Source organism: Ciconia boyciana, chromosome 3 (genome assembly GCF_034638445.1).
Source record: "Ciconia boyciana chromosome 3, ASM3463844v1, whole genome shotgun sequence".
Lineage (NCBI taxonomy): Eukaryota > Metazoa > Chordata > Aves > Ciconiiformes > Ciconiidae > Ciconia > Ciconia boyciana.
In genome coordinates, this window is record NC_132936.1 from 68,448,921 (window position 1) to 68,471,654 (window position 22,734).

The following is a 22,734-nucleotide window of genomic DNA, read 5'->3' on the forward strand; positions in this document are numbered from 1 at the left end:
GATTCGCATTTTCTGGCTTTTTTGCAACTTTTAGCTATGCAGCCTGCACATTTCATTAAACCTTTCGCTTTCTATCGTTCAAAACCTGCTCTAAGTGTATGTACATTTGGCAAAGGCATCCAAAATGATGTGTTTATTTTGCTTCAGTGCCAAAAAGCAGTGATTCATTAAGGAGCTTGGAGCAGTAGAGGGAAATCTGCAGCCAGCAACCACCACACATGCCCTGAAGAGCAGGAAGCTGTGTTTTCCTAAGGAAAATGGTTAGTGCAGCTGGACTAGTGTCATGGCTGACTTCTCTGAAGCGAGGAGGCACTGCTGGACAGGCTGGAGAGCGCAGAAGTTCTCCCAGATACTTGGGCTTTGCTGCAGCAGCGGCAGCCAGGAAGCATCCGGAAGCTGCCATTAAGCCCAGATGGGAGAGAGAAAAAATGCCCAAGGGGAGCCGGTCCAGCCTTTCCTGGAAATGATGAATTAGGGGACTCCAGTACCGTGACCACCGCTATGGTGAACACCATGAAAGGCGCAGCAGGCCTTGAGAGAAGAGGTGGAGGAGGAAAAGTGGTGTCCCGCAGTAAGAACAGACCTCCAGCTGCTTTTAGCTGCACTACTTCATTTTCTCTGCTGGGGATGTGCCAGCTTCTATCAGTAAAGGGGCCAGTCCGCTCTGTTTATTGTAACTACTGATAGGAACTTGCAGCAGCTAAAGCCTTTGAAAACCTGGCAGAAACCCGACTCTTGAGGAACTCTACACTCCGGCATGTCGTTTTTACACCATCGCTTTCTTCTTCCCCAGTGGCTTGAACTAGGACAGGCAGAATGCTATTTATAATTTTTCATGTAGTCCTTTTTGTCTTTCATCATAAATCTGGAACCCCAGACAAAATTGATACCTGGTGACAAACACACGCTTGATTGGAAAATTTCTGACGGTTATTTTCTGCCTGGACAGGAAATGCTGTCCTGTACTGTCACAGCGCTGCCACTGCACTGCGAAACGCAACGCAACAGGCGGTGCTGGGATCAAGGAGCCAGTACGAGGCACAAAGGAGATGCTCACGTACGAACAACATCCGTATCGAGAGGTCTTATTATTAACAATAACAAAAATGTAAAAGAGTTTTTGAAAATTTAAAGTTTAAAACTGAAGCCAGGACTGTAGCATTTAAGTTATTAAGTACTAGGGACCTTACAGACTTTGGATAATATGACATGCTGTCTACTGAGGGGTTCTTCAGCTTTTTTCAGGCATCTGATCTAGGGTTAGGGACACAATGTGATCTAGTATGTCAGTTCCCCTTGTGCTTTAAACGAAGACAGGAGGTAGCTTTTTCCAGTATTAGCTGCACAGTGCTTAGCTCTTAAAAGAAGAAGCCAAGATCCTTGCCCCGAAGAAAACACATTTCTTACAGTGTATTAATTTTCAGTAAATGCAAATTTTAAAAGCCCAACAGTGTTAGTGTCAGACGAGTCTGATTAATCAGGGTCTGAATCTTTCATTTGCTCGCCTTTCATAATCTTGCACAAGAAGTTCTCCAAAACCTGGAGTACGCCATTTCTGCTACTTATGTTGTAAGTCTTTAGGCAGATGATAACTTTTAAAACAGTAGATGTGAAAGTAATAATACCCCAAGTAACTATTGAAATACTCTGGGTCTGTGAGAAAAGAAAGTTTCCTGCGTAGGCCAGGCTTGCTGAAGCAAAGCAAGGGAACTGACTCCAGATATTTGCAAGCAAAGTAAACAAACATTAGCAACGAGCATGGGATGGAGAAAAGTCAAAGAACTCAGAGGGATAAAACTTTTAGACTTTGCCTTTAAGGATCATTGGGAAGGAAAACACTTTTGAAAGATATTGTGGAACAGAACTGGGGTGGAGAAGGAGTGTGTAGAAGTTGAAATGTTAGAAGAAAGCGCAGTGGGGGAGCAGGGCAGTTTCTGAAGCCGAGGAGCACACACAGGGGACGAGTAGATCTGCTCTCCTTGACTCCCAAAATGTTTGCATTGGGAGCATTTTCTTTCTATTTTCTGCCTTTCAACCACACACGTTATGTAAATTACTTTAAAAGCTCAGTGAGTACAGTACCACAAGAAACTGCAAACTGTTATTAAAATGAAAACGGGGATTTTTCAACATACTTGCAATATTCAAGTCTGTAGAAGTCTTTCCTAGAACAACTTGCCAAGCAGTTACTTAATATGGGCAAGAGTAACATAAGTTAAAGGGTACAACGAAAGTCACAGATCAGATGATAAAACTGCATGAGCAGATCTATAAGCATTCATCACTAACCATTTAAAACCATACTGATGCAGCTATTGTGAAAGTTTCCTCTAGGTGCAGATAGCACCCCCAAGTCAGAGAGCACAAACAGAGCCCCACGGCTGAGGCCTCCTAGCACACAGCCTGGGTAATAAATTATTGAACTGCTGTTGCCATGAACTGTTTACCTGCTTCCCAGTGCCCAAAATTTTGTTACAAACTGTTATGGTGAATAATTCAGAGTAGCAAACAAGTTTGCAAGTGCATAACCCATTTGCAGATAATTTGTGAGCAGAAGGAAAACCTGCCTGTACCAAATCGCCACAAATGAGTTTGCCCAGCTGTGCTCTTTTCCCGCCTGTGATGGCCGAGAGCTGGTAAGGATAAAAAAGAACAGACATTGAAACAGGAGTTGAGATCACCTGAATTCTAAACAACTCTGAGCCACTCAGATCTTGCATAGGTAAGGGCCTCGCTACCCGTCTCCCAGTGCAGTCTTAATCTGAACAAGCATACCTCATCCAAGCCCTCGTGTACAGCGGGGTTTTTGAGGGGCGCAGGGTAAGCCATAGACTTGTGATGGTAAGCCATGGACTTGTGATGATCACTCGCAAAGACAACAGCCTCTTTTTAAAAATAAATTTCAAATTCCTTTTTTTTGTGCTGTACTTGTGCACTGGAAATGGGAGGTGATGCTGGCAAGAACATAGCATTGTTAAGCCATTAAAAATAAAAAGGAGACATAAATATATTTTAAAATATTTGCAAATGAGAGCATAATCTAGGGTTATTACAAAAGTCCCCAGTTATTAAAAGAAAATGGTCCAAACTCCCAATACAGCTCCAGTATAATTAATGAATATGTGATTTTATTTTGACAGTGCCTGTTTAAGAACTGCATTTGGTTTCCCAGAAAACAGAATGAGCTTTTTGCTCAACCACAGCTGATGTTCTAGTCTTAAGCGAACAAACAGATTTTGGTGGTGCCCTCCCCAAACTCTTCCCCTTTGTAACTGCAAGTTCTCTACGGGCAGGTACAAATTCAATGTCATTGTTACAAATCTTAGTGTGACCTGTGACTAAAAAAATGACTTAGCTTCTTGCTCATGTTTGCTCGTGTCATACCCTTTGCTTTGTTTATCGAATCGTGCAGCTCTGCAGCCTGCAGGACACGATGCTGTTCATCTTCCAGCAGCTCTGCAAACTGGCAGGAGTTGTGAGTGGGATGTGGAGGGATGGGAGGACCACACAAGAAATGATCTGTCTGGATCATTTGTGTTCTGGACTCAGTGACAACCTCTTGGTTTATCTTGATAAACACCCGGGTAGTATTTTTTTTCCTGTTTAGAAGGTTGAACGCGTTTGCCAGTCCTGCATTATGAATGCTGGGATTGAATGTGATAGTCCCTCCTATAGCTTGTTATGTTTAGTGCCATGATAGTCTTGGTGACTGAAGGAAGAGTAATACAAATTCACCTCGCTAAAATGCCTCTTTACTTTATGTGAGCCTACAGAACTCCAAAGACTGGGCAACAGCATGCTGCAAGTTGTAGGTCATCTATTGCCATCAGTCATCCCAGTATAGTAAACACACTGAAATACAGCTGTCTTTGAAGCTTTATTGATGGGAGGGAATTTGCTCTTTGATGTGTGAGATAGACTATTGTGTGTATTATTTCATTCTCCCTTGGGAACAATTTTGAAGTTTTACATTCTCTTCCATGAAGAGATCTCGTGCTAGACATTTATACAAGTGCAATATTCTTGTTTTACAAACATGTCTGAAGTTCATGAAGAAGCCATTCTTCCTCCTTTGGTGGAAGATTTCAGTTCTTGAGGGAGAGCAGAGTATCTGTTTAACAGTATTCACTACAGTACCCAACATTATAACTTGGGACAAGAAGGGAAGAACTGTGCATGCAGCATGAGGCAATCAGATAACCACAGTATTACTACTGGCACTGAAATCTCACTGGGACACTGGGTCCAGGAACCCCATTGATGCTGATGTTGTGTCAGAACAGTCTGGCACGACTCACCAGCACCTGTTCTACCCATCACCTGAGCCTCAGCTTCCTCACCTGATAGAAGATGTGTTCATGTTTCAGCATCTTGTTGCAGCATTTCCTTCAGCACATGATTAGCCCTGGCTAAAATGATGGTAGAAATTTTAATCCTGGAATTCTCACTTTTATCTTCCCAGGCCATTTTTGCTTTGCTAGTAATTGTGGATTTCCAGAAACCCCAGAAGACTATAATAACTACAAAATGCTGGGCAGTCCATTTGTGTTTCATCCTATTAGTTGTTTAAAGGCAAAGTGGAATATACACCCACACACAGCATAGATAAAGCCATCTAAATCCTAAAAAAAAAAAAAAGTATACCCAATAAAAATGTATTTTATGTTCATAACTACAATCTCAAATCTCTGCTAGAATCAGTTGTTATCAAACATTATCATATCCTTAAACTTTTAACTGTCCTAAATGCCAGCTACCAACATGGCAAGAAATTTAATGCACAGATTAAAATATCACTATCATACTGCAGAATAAAAGTCCCCAGACAACTGAATACTAAATGTATGTATTTTGTGTGGATACTCATATGGGAATGTCAGCAGGATGCTAGAATCCCTTCTGTGTGGAGGCAATCACATAAATATAGCTCTACATAGGAGAAATGTAATATGTCTTTGCTTTCAACAGTCCAGTTTCTCTCCTAGGTCACATTGGTAGATGTCTTTTCATACAGTGTCAAGGATTCAGGGTTCATTCCCTCCCATTGGTGAGTCATAAGCTGAATTCTTAAACTGAATGGCTTAAAAAGGAGGGTCTAAGCAGAAAAGTGCTATTTTTTTCTAATTTGATGATCAGTAATGACTGTGAGTAGTCTGAGATGTGTACATTGCCCCTTTACATCTTCAGCCAGGAGATAAAGCAGAAAGAGACATGACTGTTGTGTGGACCAGTACTATTTTATGTATTCAACTAGTATTCCCTGTTCAGGATCAAGAGAAAGTATTTATTTTTGCCCAGTTTACAAAAGCTGAATAAAGAGTCTATGGTGATAATACTGGATGCTCCCAGTATCTTGTCCATCATGAATAAAAATCTCCTTAATAAGACCTTTAAATTTTCTAATTCAAGTAAATTATTTATTGTTTACAAGTTGCTCTTTTGGGTAAACTTTTATAATCAGAAGCTTCATTTTCTTATTCTATGTAATATGATGCCTAGAATCTGTTAGTGCTACAAATTAACATTTATCTTCCCTAAACTAGAGTTGACATCCTCTACTTTCTAAAGCAGTTATCATATTCTGCAATATACCGCTAAGCATCGCTGAGGTATGAAGACAGGACCCTTAAAAATGAGGTGGCTGCAAAGAAAACATATAAAAGAAAGTCACCATCATCAGTTAATTTATGAAACAAACAAACAAAAAACCAACAACAACAACCAAAACAAAAGAAATTGGCAACTAGTTCACCTGCACTGGAGGATGTGATAACTATACCCATTTTATTGGCTTACGAATCGACCTTGAGGAGTTTATTACCTTCACAGGAACCATTGCAGGCAGATATACAGCCTTTTGCATTGTAAACTGGGCTTTTACATAGCAGGGGAACACAAATTCCTTTGATAAAATTAATGAGATTCACCGGAGGCAGACAGGAACACTTTTATGTTCCTGTTTACGAGTGACTCCAAAGAGGTAACTCGAGTTTCTCAAAACAAAACCTTTTAAAATCATTTCTCTAGGTAAGAGAAATAAGTGTGGGAAATCATTGCAAAAAACTCTCCTGAGAAATAAGTGACAGGAGTTGGCTGTTCAACAAACCACCCTTCCGAAAGCCTTTCCTTGCGTGGAAGAAGGCACCATTAGGCCACCTACCTTCCACTTAGCTCCCGTGGTGGAATTCAGCCTGGTGCCTCTATACTCACCCCATTCGTCTCCAGCTCCGTGCTTTGCACAGGGCCTGGATTTGGAGGTGTCAGGCAAAGAGCCTTGCCTTCAGTGTTTGGACTTCAGGAGTGCTGCAATGCTATTTTCTCCTCACAAAGGCACTTCTAGGTTAAAATGAAACATGCCAGGCTTTCCTGAGCGCATCTGCACCAGTCAAGCCTTTTGTCGGAGGGCACTTTCTTCACTTTCCATCTCATCTTGTGGACCTCTTTTGAGCTGTCTCCCATCATTCAGCATTGTTTTTTAAGGGGCAGACAAGAACACTGGACATGGCACAGCACTTTTTGTCTGATAAAAAGCACGACAACGTAATGGGATTTCTACCTACCCCTTTCCGATTTGCACATCCATACGTGAATATCAGCTTCCTTCTGTACCAGCACTAGCTCACTAGGAGCTTGTGTTGAATTTCTCCGAGCCCCTACGTGGAGCAGCTTTCTAGCGTACCTTCCTTGGCCCTGTAGGCTGCCTTGCTCCCTCCTCCAAGTCCGACTTTTTTCTTCTTTTGACCCTATTAAAACTCACTCGTTTGAAAGACCTGCGTTTATTAAATAATCCAGATAACTCTGTGACTGCCTTGTCCTCATTATCACTCTGGTAATATTTACTCTGTCTAAAATTGTTGCCAGCGGTTATTTATTTAGTCTTTTAAAACTGTTTGAAGTAATACTTCTCTAGATTGCTGATGAAAACACTGAGGAGCCTCCCCACAGCTCCCCAACAGAAACACCCTCATTAAATGCTAGTGCTCCTTGGACAATTGATCTTCTTTTCATTTAGTTCTTCATCTGTTTGTGCTTTACTAATTTTGTGTTGTCCTCACTTTTTTCCATCTTACTAAATCAAGTACCTAGCAGAAGCCTATTACCCGTATAGCCCGTACCTCTGGCAATTTAATGTGTAATCGTGTAAAACGAGGAATAAAAGACCTGTTTACCAAGACCTATTTTCTGTAAAAAACAGGAAGACTAGCATTAGTTGTATTCTTCTCTATTCACCATGTATTAGCTGACAACCACATCTCTGCTGCTTATAACTGATGTCAGGCTACCCAGACTGCAGGTACCTGCGGTACTCCTTTTGCTTCCAGAGTACAGGCCCCACACTAACACAATTCTCCATCTCCTGAAACGTCACCACAGTGACAGCACATACAAAGATCAGCAGGGCAGAAACCTCTTCAGCCAACCCCTCTAGGACTTACAGGCCGCTCAAAAACGTAGCCATCTCACCAAACATCTAGCTAATAGATGTTCTTGAGCATGTTCTTTAGACAAGCCTTGCGTGTGCTCATGTGATGCATACGCATCCACCTGCTTGTTTCTAGATACTGCATAGAAATAGCTATTAGGGACCTGTGCCTTTTTTTTTTTTTTTTTTTTTTGCATCACTGGTAACAGTTACCTGCTTGCTCTAGGATTAAGCTTGTATCACTCCTTGGATTATGGTTATGCATTAAGAAAACTAAAATAAAACCTTTGTTCCTTTTGCCCGTGTGCTATGCACAATCCCTGTTTCTCCCCATCTTCCCCATTAATTTATCCGATGGATCACGTCCCATCTTGTCGCTTGTTACGGCAGAGTGCCGTCTGGATGCTGCTGTCTTAGACGACCTTCTTTCTTTTGAAATGAACAGTGGTCCTGTCCTTGATTATGCTCCTGTGAGAGAGGGGAGGGTTGGGCACTTTTTGGGACCTCGGTCCCAGCAACACAAGGGCTCGAAAGGGCCCCAGGAGCTGCCCTGCCCGGGCATTCCCTGTCCACTCGTGCTGGCAGCAGAGCCCTGACAACTGCTCGCAGCAGAGACGCGCCCCCGAGCAGGGCGATGCGATCGCTCCCTGCCGCTGTCGCACGTTTCCCCTGTACCTTCAGAGGAGGGGTGGAAGTGGTTTTCCGCCCGGACCAGCGTTTTGGACTTCGGAGGAGCGCAGGGGTTAGGCAGGGGCTCGGCACGTTAGCAGCCCGAGAAGGCTCGCCGATGAAGCGCCGTCTGTCCCCACCTCCCTGCAATTAAGGGTGGTTTTTCTTTCTTTTTCTTGTTTGTTCACGGCTTTTACGATCCCTCCCGTGCCCCTGCCCCGCAGCGGGGATCTGGGCAGGGCGCGGCGCGGCGGAGCGCAGCCCCCCCGCCGCCGGGCGGGGGCGAGGCGGCGGCCCGGGGCGGGCAGGGGGGCGCGGAGCTGCGGCCGCGGGCCCGCGCCGACCGGCGGCCCGGCAGCGCGGCGGCATGACAGGCAGCCGCCGGCCCGCAGCCGCAGCCGCCGCAGCCGCCGCCGCCGCGGGAGCAGCCGCCCCCCGCCAGCCGGCGGGCGGCGCGGCGGGGAGCGCGGCCCCGGCGAAAAGTGAGATGGCCCCCCGGAAACAGCCGCGGCGGAGGCCGCTCGCCCGGCGGGCGGCGTGATCGCCTCCCGGCCAAGCCATGGGCCAGACCTCGGTCTCCACGCTGCCCGAGCCGGCCGGCGGTGAGTACCGGGGGACGCCGGCGGCGGGACGGCGCGGCCGGGGCGCGGCGAGGGCGGGGGGCGCCCGGCGGCGGGGAGCGGGGAGCGCGGCCGGGGCGGCGGCGAGGGGCAGCCCGGGCTCCCCGGGGCGCTGCCGCCGCCGCCCGCCGGTTCCCTCGGACGGCAGCGGGGACGGGGACGGGGACGGGGACGGTGGCGGCGGCGGCGGCGGCGGCCGGGGAGGCGCGGCCGCACCCGCGCTGCTCCGCCCGGCTCGGCAGCCCCGGCGGGCGAGGGGCTCCGCCGTGCCCCCCACCCCCCCGGGGCCCGGGCCCCTTCGTTCCCCTGTAGTCAGTAAATAAGTAGGGAGGGGGGAAAAAAAAGGGGAAGGAAAGGAGCTCTGGCACCTCGCCCAGCAGCGCGGCTGGTAACCCGCCCATCTGGTTGCTGTTGGCTCCGGGACATTTTGTGTGTAAGCAGACTCTTGAAAATAAATAAATCGCGTGTGAGTGGAACTTTTTTTTTTCTCCCCCCGTAAAGCAGCCCTAGCTGTTCGCAGGTTTTGAAGATAGTACGAACTGCTTGGGAATGCTGTTTGGAGGCATGTCAGGATAACCCGGTGCGTTTTAGTGACTGGAAAACAGAGCGGGTCTCTTCCCACACTAATAGGATGTAGAATCTAAATTAACTCCAGCGAGGTTTGAAGTTTCCTGCGAAAATGCCACTGCACGCATGGTTTTCCTCAACGCCTGTTTCCTTTGCATCCATTTTTTTAAAAAAAGCAAATCCTGTGGTAGACGTTAATTCTGAAGGCTGAACTTTATTCTTAATTTGCTGATTGCTCTTAATGTGGGAACGTTTTGTCAAATACGAGACAGCGCAACAAACTTGCTTCTTCCCCCTTTTTTTTCTTCACGGGTGTTTCAAAGAATAGTTTTAGTAATAACAGATACATTTTCAGAAAAGGTCCATTACGTTGCCGGTGGTACAACTTTCCAGTCATACCATCCCAGTCAAAATCTTGAATGATTTCTTCTCCTGCCAAACATTGCATGAAAGAGAAATTTGACCATTTCCAATAAATTTCACCATCCTGTTGAAGGTTTCACCCAGCAGCCAGCACGTTACACTTAGATCAAGGTAGGCCTTGGGAAACAGATGTTAAGGAAACAGATGGGCCGCTTAAAAGCTTTTGTTAAACTTCCTGTACAGAAACGTGTCCAAACTCCTATGTGCAGAAGTCTATTGTGAGGGTATTTTGCCTGGGAGGGGGCCCGTATCTTGACTAATGATAGCTGTGGTGCCTGTGTTCCCTCGGCAGAACGCCAATGGACAATAATTGGACTGGATTGCTAGTTTTAGCTAAAAGAAAAAAGTCACCCTTAAATTCTTTCCTAACCGAAACCAATATTTTCAAGCAGGAGCAATAGGAGACAGTTATCTGAAGGTGTAAGTTATGGTGATGCTACCTCAACATCGCCAAGTAAATTCTAGTTACTGCCATTTTAAGAGCACTCCACTTGCGATGAGGCGCTGGTTGTAGTGCCTCCGGGAGGTTTCACAGAAGGGCTGTCCCACTGCACTTTCAGCCCCATTGAAAATGTTGGGAGAATATATCCTCAACAAGAAACGGGGGCAGGTAGGGTGGCATGGATTCTGGGGATGCAGTCATTTGTTTTCTCTAGTCTGCTGTGCAGGTATGGTTTGAATGCTTAGTGTGTTGCAAAGTTTGAGAGGCCCCGTCCAGCTCTCATCAGGGCAAGAGGACGACTTCCAGCAGTTCCAGTTCAGACGGGTTGCCCCTTAGGCAAGTAGTCCTAAAATCTTCGTTGATTTTGGCATGCCAGCCAACTACAAGCTGTTTAAGTCTTTGACAGCTGCTAGAGATTAGAGTTGAAGGAGATCCCTGTCTTGCACACACAGGGACTACAAATCTGTTTTAGTGCTAAGGAATCAATAGTGCATTCAGATCCCCAGTGAGCCACACAGAAGCAGCTGTGAGAAGTTACTTGCCTGTTCGCTCCCTTTTTTTCCCCAGCCATGCCAGCCTGCGAGGGCTCAGATCCTGCCCTCTGATCCCTGCTGTGTCCCTGCAGGGTTCAGAGGGGCTGTCGGCTGGGTGCAGGGGAGGGCACCGCCAGTAAATCACCGGGGGGCCTTCGGGTGGACCGATACAGTGAACATGGTTTGATGTAGAAAATGGAAATAAAAGATTCTTCCTGAAAGTCACAGAGTGTTAGAAGAGATAAAATATATGCATAATGCAATACTCAGTGTGGACCCCGGCCAATGTCCTGCATTTTTTTTAAGACTTACTTTAAATGAAAGATTTTACTCTTGGAAGGGGAAATATTTACTGAAGTACTTAAACAGACCAAGGTCCTAGTGGCACTTTCCCATTGAGTTAAGTGCAAGACTGAGGCCTAACCATAAAACTCAAAGTCCTTCTCGACTGGGCAAATGTATGTATGCTCATACCAGATGGATTAGAGTGCCTATAAAGAGAGGAAGAATTGGATTTTCATGCCCCATTGGAACTTTCTTTAGTAGCAACGCTGTCGCTAGAGTTTGCCATCAGCTGCGGGTGAGTGGGCGTTGAAGTATTTTGGACAGGAGGATCAGGGCTTTAATCATGTCCCATAACTATGAGCGGTAGAGGGGCAGCAAAGCAGGTCTTAGCTGCCTGTGGACACCCACCAGGCAATCCTTTGCTCCTTCGCCTCCTCAGTTCCAGCTTTTCAGTCATTTAGATAAATTTTCTAAAGCTTGTTTGTTATTTGTCGTGGTTAGCAAATGTGAACAAACAGTGATAGCAAGAGGGGCTTGGGAAGACAGTATAGACAGTATAGATATGTGGAAAAGGAGGAGTGCATGCTGTCCTTGTTCATCTTCCTTCCTCTTCACTGATTTTCCCATGCCTGGCGGGACTTGATTAACGTGCTCTCTCCCCATTCAGTGGCTGGAGTTCAGTGCTTTTGGGGGTTATCAGCCATCATGTACAAAGGCTATCACTTCTGCTTTCTGATCTACAGCTTATCAAAGGGCAGCAGAGCTGTGCACTTTTTTCAGTCTTTTTTTTTTTCTTTTTGGATTTGTTCTTGGGTAGTTCAGGACCAGCCACAGTACTGGGAAACAGCCAAGTCCTCAAGTGGAAGCATGATCGTCATATTGGGAAGATAACACTTAAAAGCAGACCTGGTTAGGCGGCAAAAGATTTTTGTTGTTTCTTGAATAACGATGCCTTATTGAGAATGAAACTTGCAGTAAAAACAGACCTACCAGTGTTCCTAGGAAGAGGTCAGTCAGTTCAGCACAGAGTCTGTGCAGCACAGCAGAGGGTATGTGGAGGGGAAGGACAAGCTGCAAAGGGAAGGTCTCGGGAACCTCTTGTCCCGATGGTCAGGGTGCTCGGTGGGGCCAGTTGAAGACCGGGGTCAGATCCCTGTGCTGACCTGCAGCACCAAGTGCGTAATCCATGGGCCTGTTTACTCTGGGCTGGGTGGGAGTTCCTCTCGTCGTATACATTTTACAGAAACAGAGCACAAATTGTCAGGCTTGCGTTTCATCCTGTTACAGACCCAAAGTTTTTTCAAGGACATGAAAATGTACTTCGACAGCACAGGAAAACCATTTCCCACCCAGCTCCCCCCGTGAGATGAAAGCAGTCACTGGTAGGATCCTGTTGTTTGTTGACCTTGGCACTCGGCGAAATGATTATCATAGGTCAGAAGTGAGCGTGTTTCTCAGACTGCTCTTTTTCATCTCTCTTGGCTTTATGGGATTTCCTGTTCATTGACAAGGAAACAGCAGCTTCACCTGTGTCTGTGCAGAGGAACTGTAATTGCCTTAACTGGGCAACCTTATCTTAATCCTGAAATGAGATGGAAAACTAATATTTGTTTCAACAGCTCTAGGTGTTGGTAAACAAACTAATTGGTTATCAGCGCAGCAATTTCAGGACTTGTCTAGGAAGAGAAGTTGTTCCAGTAGTGCTCTTCGGTAGTAGCTACTTGTGGGCCTTACTGAGGGTGCTGTTCTGGAGCAAGCGCTTCTGTTCCTGAGGAGTTGGACGTGGAGATACTCAGCCGTAGCCTTAAATTCTCATCCTGACTCAGTCCACTACAAATCTGCATGTGCAGACAAGCCCTTACAGTAATAATTCTTAATGAAGAATAAAAGGAAGTTGATTTTTCTCCTCCAGCTTCTCTTCCTTTCGAAAGTCAAGAACTTTGACATCATTGCAGGAGAGCATCTCAAAGTATTTACAGGCACAGTGAGCTACCCACAACACACCTGTTAGCCGGTCATTTCAGTTATTGGTGCACTTTAAAAAAGTGGAAAGCTGAGATATTGAGCTGAGATGTCAAGTCCCGTTTGATGTGAAGCCCTAAATGACTTGTCCACAGCCACAAAGGAAGTTCTGGGCAGAAAGCCTCATCTTTCTTGTTTTTTCCAAGGGTTAAATTGATTTGGGACTTCGAGGCTGACCCCCTGTAATAGTGCAATGCGTATCCTATTCCTTTTTTCCCCTTCTTTATGCTTTTGTAAATTATGGAAGAGTTATAAGTACAAAGGGAACTCTCTTTTCAGTTGCTGCTAAATTTACATCCAAAGCTTTTCAGTTTTTGTGGATCTTGAGCATGGGAAACTCTTTCCTCATCCTACCAGTGTTGTCAGATCGGGGGGCTGCAACTGTGACAGCTCCAGAATTTGGGTTAATTAAGTAGGCAATTTGCCCCTGACTTTGAGCTGATTGAGTGGATATTTTAGATACCTACTCAAAGGCATAAAAAGCCCATGTTTTCAGACAGAATGGGTAGCCACAAATTTGCCTGCTACTAATGGGAACTGCAAGAGCTCTTTTAAAAAATTGGTCCTTGTGTGTCTTGAGCCGAAATATCAAAAGTAATAGCAACCTCTGAAAATGTAGGTCTCAGCACCCAAAACCATTCCGATTTGTGCTGTTGGTGAGGGTCCAAGTGTGAGCATGTGGAATGAATCACTATTTATAGAGAAAAAAATTGTACACATTTTTAAATATAACACATTTATAAAATATAAAATGTATTACCATGTTCATGGGTGCTGCTGTATCCTCTGTGATCTGCCAGAGCAAAACTGTGCCCCAGATGCCTTAGCAGTTGCTGCCAGTTGGCCCAGACCGAGCTCCTCAGCTGCAGCAATAACTCACTGCAGAGGAGGCTGCAATCTGAGCCTTCGCTATGGGGCATGGCTGAGAGCAGGGATCTTGTAAGGACACGGAGGACCAGCCACAGCACAGGACCCGTGTGTGAACCGCAGGAAGACGTGTGTGTGAAAATAAAGACCTAATGCTCAACAGGTCCCAGGTTGGTGTCTCACCTCTTCTCACTCTGAGGCTGCTTCAAGGATGACCAGGAATTCTCCTCACTTAGCTGCCAGGGCACGTGACCTTTCATGTCAGGCATGCTGGCTGAGATGCCTTCATGCGCTGATGTTTGGTAGCCACTAATCACCTGTTCGCAGTGTTAATCATCAGCTTCCTTGTCTGCCACGAGGAGAATGAGAGCTGGCTCCCAGGAGGTCAGCGCGGGCAGGGCGGCAGAGCTCCGCAGGCTGGCTGGGTTTGTGTAGAGCTGTCTTCTCAGATGACCACCCCGATACTTCCCCCGGATGAAAAGCTCACGGGAGATCTCCTTTCTTCCTGAGCCCCCTGTGCTAAGCCCCACTGACAACTGATCCCACTCTGTTGGATCTCAGCCACCCCTTGGATCAGTTGTCCTTCCTTCCCAGGTCCTCTTCCTCGGCTTTCTTACTGCCCCTGGGTAATATAGCCTTGTCCTTAGGTGGTGTTTTCCATTACAGATTTCAAAACACTTTCCAGTCCTTTTCACAATATTCGTTGATTTAAATGGGAAAACTGAGCACAAGGAGGCGGGACAACTCACTTGTGATCGTTCGGTTGGCCTAAGGCACAGCCAGGAAGAAACCAAAGAGCTCCCAAGTCCTCATCGGTGTTTGAGCTGTATCACAGTCCCACCTATTAAAAGCGGAAAAGACTTGGAGATTTATATCGTTCTTTATATGTTTTTACCTACTTAAAGTTGTCCTTTATTCATTTTGGATACTGATACTTTTCAAGATTTAAAAAATGAAGAAACAGTAACATTTCTGGAAAATAATTCTGAATCAATGCTGGATTTGGATTTATTTTTCACTTTATTTTTTTAGAACATAATTATGATGATTAAAAAAAATAGAGTGCACTTAATGCTTTGGATCAATCACTGATGCATTTTTTAAAAAATACTTGAGCAGACAGCTAGCTTCCAGAACTTATTTCTGCCCACCGTATTCAAATTGTAACAGTGGCTAGGAAAATATTTCTGATCCACGGCAATGCCCCAGCCAGCTGCCATTCAGTCCCATATAGAGAAGTGATTTCTGAAGGTTCCATTCCTTGCCATCTTTAGTCGACTTAAGGGGGATTCCTGATCCTGTGCTTTTTCTGATGGGGATCATGACAACATCGCAGAGGGATTTTCATTCGAGTAGGTCTGGGCAGGGCCAGTGGAAAAAAGAGAGGAGGTAGTTTGCTGGTGACAATAAAATGTCTCTAGGAACAGGCAGTGGTGGCTCTGCTCTGCTTTGCCCCCGGCAGATCCCGGAGAGCAAGGCTGGCTGCTGCTGCCCCTGCTGAGACGGCAGCCAGGGCGTAAGTGTGCGTTGGGGAAGGAGGCAGTTCAGTTTTGTCCATGCCCCTGAGTTGACAGAATTCAGTTTTGCCAATGCTGCTGTGAAGCCATCAGTCAGGTCTGGTTTCAAGCCACATAAAAATAGTGATGTTAAAAATATGTGCAAAACTGAAGAAGGAAGAGAAAGAAAATAAGAGTACAAACCATCAGCAGGGAAGGTAGGCAGGCAGTGAGGGGGTTTTTATTTTATTTTATGCCCCAAAAACAAAATCAAAGGCAAAGAACAAAATCAAGTAATTGATATCCCCTCTTAGGTGAACTCTACAACCCCTAGAGTGTCAAGTGTATTTTTGGGCAAATGTAAAGTTACAGTGGGGCTCCAGAGTGTGCTGTTTCCTACAGTGTTGTATGATAGAAATGGTTCAGTAGGAACTAGGTCGGAAGGTCTCTGTGAACTTCACGGTGATGCATGGTGTGAAGATAGACTGTTTTCTCTTCTGACTGTCTCTGACCAGAATCACATGGGTAACAGTGCTGCGTGTCCTCTCTTTTGTTGGTGTCCCCCCCCCCCCGTTTTGTTCTGGATTTAAATATTACGATATGTGAATCAATTTAACCTTGCCTGTTTGCAGTCCGCAGAGTGTTTTGGACTAACAGTCTGCACAGGCAGTGCAATCCCTCTGTCCATCATGTGGAGGCTCATTATTAGGAAATTTGATTTAAGACTTGAGTTGATTGCAGTCTTTATACAAGGTCGCTGCATAGGGATGGATTTCTTCTGTCCCTGACTTGGTTTTCGGGCACTTGGAAATAAAGTCTCTGTCAAAAGTGAAGGTCTTATTTACCTTTGTGTTCTCTCACTGCTTTGAACAGCTGTGATGATCAGTGTAAGTGAGAAAAAAGCTAGGGAGAAATGAGGACCTAGGTTGCTCCATCATTGTATGGAAGTCTGGGGTATGCTGTCAGGTTGCATGCAAGTAAAATGAGAAAAAAATGTGAAGATAATGACTTGCAGTCTGTTTTGTATTGATAAAGGGTTGACTAAGTGTATGTTGGGTAATACTCTTCTATGTAATACTATAAAATTGTGGTAACACTTTGTTACTTGGCAGATCAGAGTATTAATACAGAATGTATTAATGATAGCTGTGTCAATGATAGCTTTGTGAAAATGAAGTTTTATATGAAAAGATGTAAACAACAAGGGGTGTGTTGCCTTTTTCTTCTCTGATTCCTGCTTTGGTTTCATACGAATTAAGAGTGGTGTTTTGCGGAGCAGAATTAGACTGTGATGCAGCTATCCTAACATTTGAAACTACGTGAGCAAAACCAGTTCTGTTCCCAAAGATCAGCCTGCATCCCTCACCCCTGAGAATGTGCTTTTTTTATTAGTGTTGCAAGATATCTTCTCTCTGACCAACTGCCCAAACCGTCAGCAAATCCTTGTAATGTAGATGGCCATCCTTGTTTCAGTATTATTTAATCCTTTTTGTATTTTCTGGATCTGAATGTTTTAATGTGTTGCCCAGTAAAAGTCCAAGAATGGTGCAAAGACCTTAGATGTTGGTTGGGCTTTTAAGCCTGGGCTATTACTGCTCTATGCAAACAAATCACATAGTTTATAGTCTAGAAATAATTCATGAAAAGTACGGACAATCTCTAATGTTTGTTGATTTAAGCTAAATAGGTAATTTGCACAATTAGAATAACTGTGATAGGCCATGAAACTTGATGTTTTCACTGCGATCATATAATTTACATTTTCAGCTTAAGCCATTGATGACAAGACTTAGAGCCGCACAGGGACTCTTTTCCAGGCTTAAGAATTTTTCTTTAATGCTTGAAGCTTCAGCTCAGAAAATTAACTCTTGACTGGGAGTTTGTCACCCCTGGTTGTATTTCTGGGGTTTGCAACCCAGAACTTTGTTGATGCGCACTAAAATTATAGTCATTTCGCTTGACCTTTTCTGCTGAAGAAGGCAGGGCTCTTCTCCTTGTCTTCTGCCTGCATGGCTGCAGAGCAAGGGCCGGCAACAGAAAGCTATTTGGATCCCAACTTCTGTTCGGTAGCCAGATGATCTAAATAAAGTAGCGCTTGGCATGAGTGAAATTGGGTCTGAATGCCCAGGAAACTTCACGAGAGGGCAGCCTGGCACTGGAGAGGATGGCGTGTTGAAGAAATAAACCACAGCGATGGGAGATGGGCTCTGCCCTCCAGCTCAGCCCGCCGCAGTCAGGTGCACCAGTGATCTTCCTTCTCAAACCAGGAGCTGGGAAGCCAGCGCTGTGTGCCAGTGTCCATGTCTGCATCCTCAGCAAACTGCAGCCTCTGCTGACGTATGCCAGATACCAATATTAGTCAGCATGTGTTGTTGCACGGATGCCAAAAGGCATAGCAGTTCATGGAAGAGTCATGACGCTGTAGCCCTAGGTTACATCTGTCTGTGCCCCCAGTCAGTTTTTGCAGGTACTGTATGGAGCAAGATGCCTGAGATACTGACTCCTAGCAAGCGTTTGGCCATGAGGCCCTGGGAAACCTCAGCATGGCTTGTAGATCTCGCACCTCTACTGTCTAAGGGATGCACAGAGATTTCTAATGCACCAAACCAGTGAAGTTCACCAATGCAGGAGCATCCTGAGTTAAAAACGTGGTGTGACTGTGGATAGTGAGGGACAGTCCGTTTTGTGACTTTTCTCCCAGTTGCTTTCCTTGCTTATGACCCCCGGAGATCAACTCACCTGAAGTATTTATGTCATAACAAGCAATATCAAGTCACCCAGGCTGAAAACTAATCTCCTGTAGACTTTGTTTTCCTCTTTTTTCCCCCAGGTCCTGGATGAGTCAACAAAGAAATGACACTTTCATTGCGTGCTTATGAAACACAGATTCAGTGGGATACAGTCAAGTAGTTTGAGTCACGTTACCACTTAAAGTTGTTGTAAGCTGGTGGGAAATGATTTTTAGATACTAGCTGTCTTTACGAGGAGAAAAAAACCCCAAACAGTTCATTGCCAAGAAATTGGGCATGTTTAAATTATACATATATAATGTGTTATAATTTATTTCATTGGTAATAATTCAAAACTGGCTGTGCATTTCCTTTCCTGTAAATTCATTCAATGTGTCTGAAGATTACTGGTTTGTTTCTTGGAGTTTTATAGATTTATTGCATTTCTGAGGGGAAGGAAGTGTTTGTTTTGGCATGGATGCTAAGAATATTCTTGTTCTGAAAATGTGAAGCAGTGTTCTAGTGCACTGCTAATCTGGCCTCTTTCATGTTGATACAGAGAAGGGTGTAGTGGTTTTCTTGTCTTACACGCTATACCACCATGCATGGTTCTCCTCTTCCAATGAATTGTTCGAATGATTGATAAAAAGAAGGAAAATATTAGTATTAATAATTAGTATTAAAAATCTGTACGTGATTTAAAACAATTGCACTATTTGCAGAGTAGTTCCTGTGCTTAAATTCTTCAAGTGAAAAGTTTTAGAAGGCTGGTCTGACTCTTATAAGAAGACACCAGATTCAGTTTATTGGGAAGAAGATGCTATTGTTGTTTCTTACTTAAATATTGCTGCTTTTGACATGTGGAAATAGGGTATGGAAGAAATATATGAAGCCTGAAGGCAAGACATGAAAAAGACTGTCTGTGCAAAGGAGTGAACAATACAATGGACAACTAAGACTGTGGATAAAGCCAGCTTGTCAAGAGCTGGACACGCACCAAGCAGACATGAAAAACGGTCTATCCTTTAGTTGGAGGAGAAAGTCATAGAGAATAGCAGAGCATGAGCCAGCAGGAGAAAGAGAGAGATGTTAACTACAAAGCATTGCAGAAACTACGTGACCATGACGCTTGGCTTTGAAAGCCTTTTGTTGGACAGTACCATCACGTAACTGTGTCGTGTTACAGAGTGAACACGATTCTGAAGAGAGGAAGAAAGTTTTTGTTGGAAAAGTTCAGGGGAATTCACAGAGACCTGAAGCTGAAAAAACAAATATCTTGGACACTTACAGCAACACCTCTCTCTTAACTCCGCTCTGGCACTGCTCCTCCTGCTGATTTAATTTTCCCATCACTACTGGAGGCAAGGGGGGAGAAGAGGAGGAGGGCATATTTCAGCCAGACCCAGCAAGACAAACAGTTTGCTTCTAAAACATTTAATGCACCTGGAAACTCTGTAGCTTAGTTTGAAACGCATAATAAAAAATGTGTTGAAGGAAAAATATTTAATGTCAGTATTGGATCTCTAGGATCATGTCTTTTTGAAAGGAGAAGAAGAAGAAAAAAGAATGTACCTTTCTAGCTGTCATCCATGAAAGATGAAAAAAACTTGAGAATACAGAGGTAGGCCACTAGAAAGCATCCAAAAGCTAGGCATTATTTTCAGTACATTTTAAACCATTGAGCAAAAGTTTGGGACTTTGCAGGTTTCTCTAGTTAGTAGGAGAAGCTGGACACAGGAAAATCTGATGTATAGCACTGCACACTGTATCTAATGCATAGACCGATTATTAGTTTTGAAATGGCTGCAGTGGCTGAAGATGCACCCACCGATGCTTACCTCCCCTTAGACAGAAGTTACCCCCTCCTCAGCTCAGCCCTGCTAACGTGCAAGCCTTTCCCAACTGCTTCAGTGCAAAATCAGCAAAATCTGTTAGTGTGTAAGAATAAAGCCCACAGCTTATCACCCTGGCATGATCTGGAAGGGTTCGTGTCTCCCAGCTCTGAACTCTTCCAGGAGCATTAATCAGTCCTGAGAACGGTCTTGTGTGATAATTAAATATTGTTATCCCCTCACCTCACTACAGAGGGAGCATGCCAGCCCTGAAAGCCGTAGGCCAAGGAACGAAGTGAGCACAAATGAACAAAGTCAGGCCATGGATTTTTGTGTTTGTACCTTTCAACCAGCTGTCCTTAAGGGATCTGTTTGTAGAGAAAACATCTTTCTCTCTCTCTTGCCTAGCCTACAGCACATTCAGGGTTTCCTCAACCACAGAAGAAAAACATTGCAAGAAACATCCCCAGAAGATGAGATGAACAAAAAAAACCAAACCAAAGTCCTTTGTTAAGTGAGTTCACCGTGGTGGAGGAATACAGCTGCAGACAGCTGTGCTGTGGCTAACCCTTCCTTTAGCTGTTTGAGGGGAGCAGCCTCCTCAGCCCCTGCCTGCCTGTGGCTTAGCAGATAACATCATGACACTCTGACAGTCCCTGGGTGGGAATGCTACTGTTTAGCATATTTGGCAACCTGTTTTTTCCCTGAGGGCTTGTTTCAGGAGATATATGCCAGCAGGGCAGAAATGAGCCCCCAGTATCTTTTCGTCAGCACAGAGGTGTCTGGTGGCGCAGACCAGGTTTTTTTGAACCCCCTGAGAACTGATACACCCTCTGTATATATGGGGCCAGAGGTTTCTTACTTTCAGTTTTATTTTTTTACTTTTTATGCAGTAAATTCCACATAGGAGTGAGGGGAGAGTGGAGGAAGAACAGAGGCAGCAGAGCTAATTAAATTACCCATTTCTTAAAAACAAATAAATACCAGGCAGTTCCATCTCATAAAAAAATACCAGCATGGAGCCCATTCTTTCTGGTTTAAGCAATTACTTGCATGCCCAGATGTCAACGCGGGGAAAACTGGCAAATCTAGAGAGGTTTATTTTGTCTTACTCTGTGTATTTCTTTATAATTCAATCTTTGCACCTTCCATTTTTGGCCTTTTTTTTTTTTTTAACATATGGGGTGGTAGCAAAAGTTTTGAGACAAACAAAAGAAGTCATTCTTGAGGGGTGAAAGAAAAAGTGTGTTTGGAGTGAGAGAGAAGGGAGGGAAGTTTGGGTAGTGCTGAGGCGGTGCAAGAGGTGACCCTTCAAGGAGACGGGTAGCAAAGTGAAAAGTCTTTATGAGGACTTCCAGCAGCCCTCCCTAGCCCAGCAGCTTGCTATCAAGTTATGTGAGAAAGCCAACCATTAGTATATCTTAATGCAATTATAGTTGGTAGCATATTGATAGTTTTTTTCTGACAGATTTAGAGGAACATTTTTTTCTAACCGAAGAATTATGACTGAAGTCCCACAGAGAGATACACGTATGTGTACAGTCACATATACTTGCAAAAGTTTTTTGCATCAGATTATGGTTTACATTATATTATGCTGTAAATTTCTGTAGCACAATTTTCAAGAAAACTGTGACAATTTTTCAAAATATTTCTTGTCTCTTATTGGTTAAAATAGAGAAGCCAGAGCTCTGGTAGCGGTAACTGGGTTTAGACATAGAGAACTGTTTGCCGTTGGAGGACGGGTACATCAAGTCAGTGGACATGAGAGAAGCTGAGAAACAGAGCAATGGTCCCCAGAGCTCCCCAGTAGTAGAAACTTAGGGTAGGAGTAGGTTAAGAGCCCCTTCAATAGCAGGGATTTGCTCTGGGTCTCCCCAGTTCTGGGTAGGTGCCATAAGAGGTAAATGGGATCCTCCAGTTTTGTGGACACAGCCTTCCATTTCATCTAGCGTTGCTATAATGGCCTGAAAAGAGAGCCACCCAAATTAAAGTCATGTGAGTGAAATTACTGATGAGAACTTTTCCTTGCACAAAAACCTTCATGAATCTTTTTTAGTTATTGTCCTTCCAGCATTTTCACTGACTACTCACCTGTTACTACTGACAGGTAGTTTTGTGCTTATAAAAACAACATCCACGTATACCCCAGAAAAGTACTTTGACTTCATATAAAATTATGATTACATTCTTTTCAACAGCTTGACCAAAGCACACAAAGTACCATTGTATATTTAGCTCATATTCTCACACTGTACATTTAGGTCTGGATTTAAGCTCTAGCTTGTTTTAGTTGTGAAATAGGTGGGTTTGTCAAAATATTATGTGGAGGCAAAGGTCCTTTCCAAAAGCCAGCGTGTAGGGCCACGGCCTCCAGAGCAGTTACAGTAACAAGGATCTTTTGTCTGCACAAATGGCAAGAGCAGTGTTATGTTTTGTTTTTTTGTTTTCCTGCGCTCGGCCACCTCCCCAGGGAGCAGGCGCTGAGCTTGGGGTGCTGCCACGGTGGGGGGGGAACCACACATCCCTGTGAGCCGTGGCTGGGGCTCGCTCTGCACCCCTGTGGTGGGCATTCCTGGCCACTGGCACCTGTCCTTCCTCCTGCCCTTGCTGCGGTGCTGGTCTACATAAAAGTGTGCAGTATTAGTGATAAACCATGGCATTGCTAACCCATGAGTAAATTAAGATACAGTCTTTTGTCTTCCTCTGAGTGTGAAGAAAACGTATGTGCTATAGCAATGCTTTTTTTTTTCCTTCTTAATTATTAATTTCTTTTTCTTCTTAATTTTTCTCAAAGCTAAACTTCCCCCAAAATGCAATTATACC

At 44.5% G+C, this 22,734-nt stretch overlaps 1 protein-coding gene across 3 annotated transcripts in view; it reads left to right on the plus strand.

Annotated features, from left to right (window-relative positions):
* PHACTR2 (phosphatase and actin regulator 2) overlaps positions 1–22,734 on the plus strand; it is a 140,699-nt gene that overhangs the window by 52,320 nt on the left and 65,645 nt on the right. Inside the window, exon 1 of one of the 3 annotated variants that reach the window (XM_072856015.1) lies at positions 8,464–8,694. The exons of the other annotated variants lie outside the window; for them this stretch is intronic. Coding sequence (XP_072712116.1) covers positions 8,652–8,694 — 43 coding nt within the window. The 5' untranslated portion in view covers positions 8,464–8,651. Of the gene's footprint in view, positions 1–8,463; positions 8,695–22,734 lie in introns of those variants that run through there. 3 annotated transcript variants of the gene reach the window in all.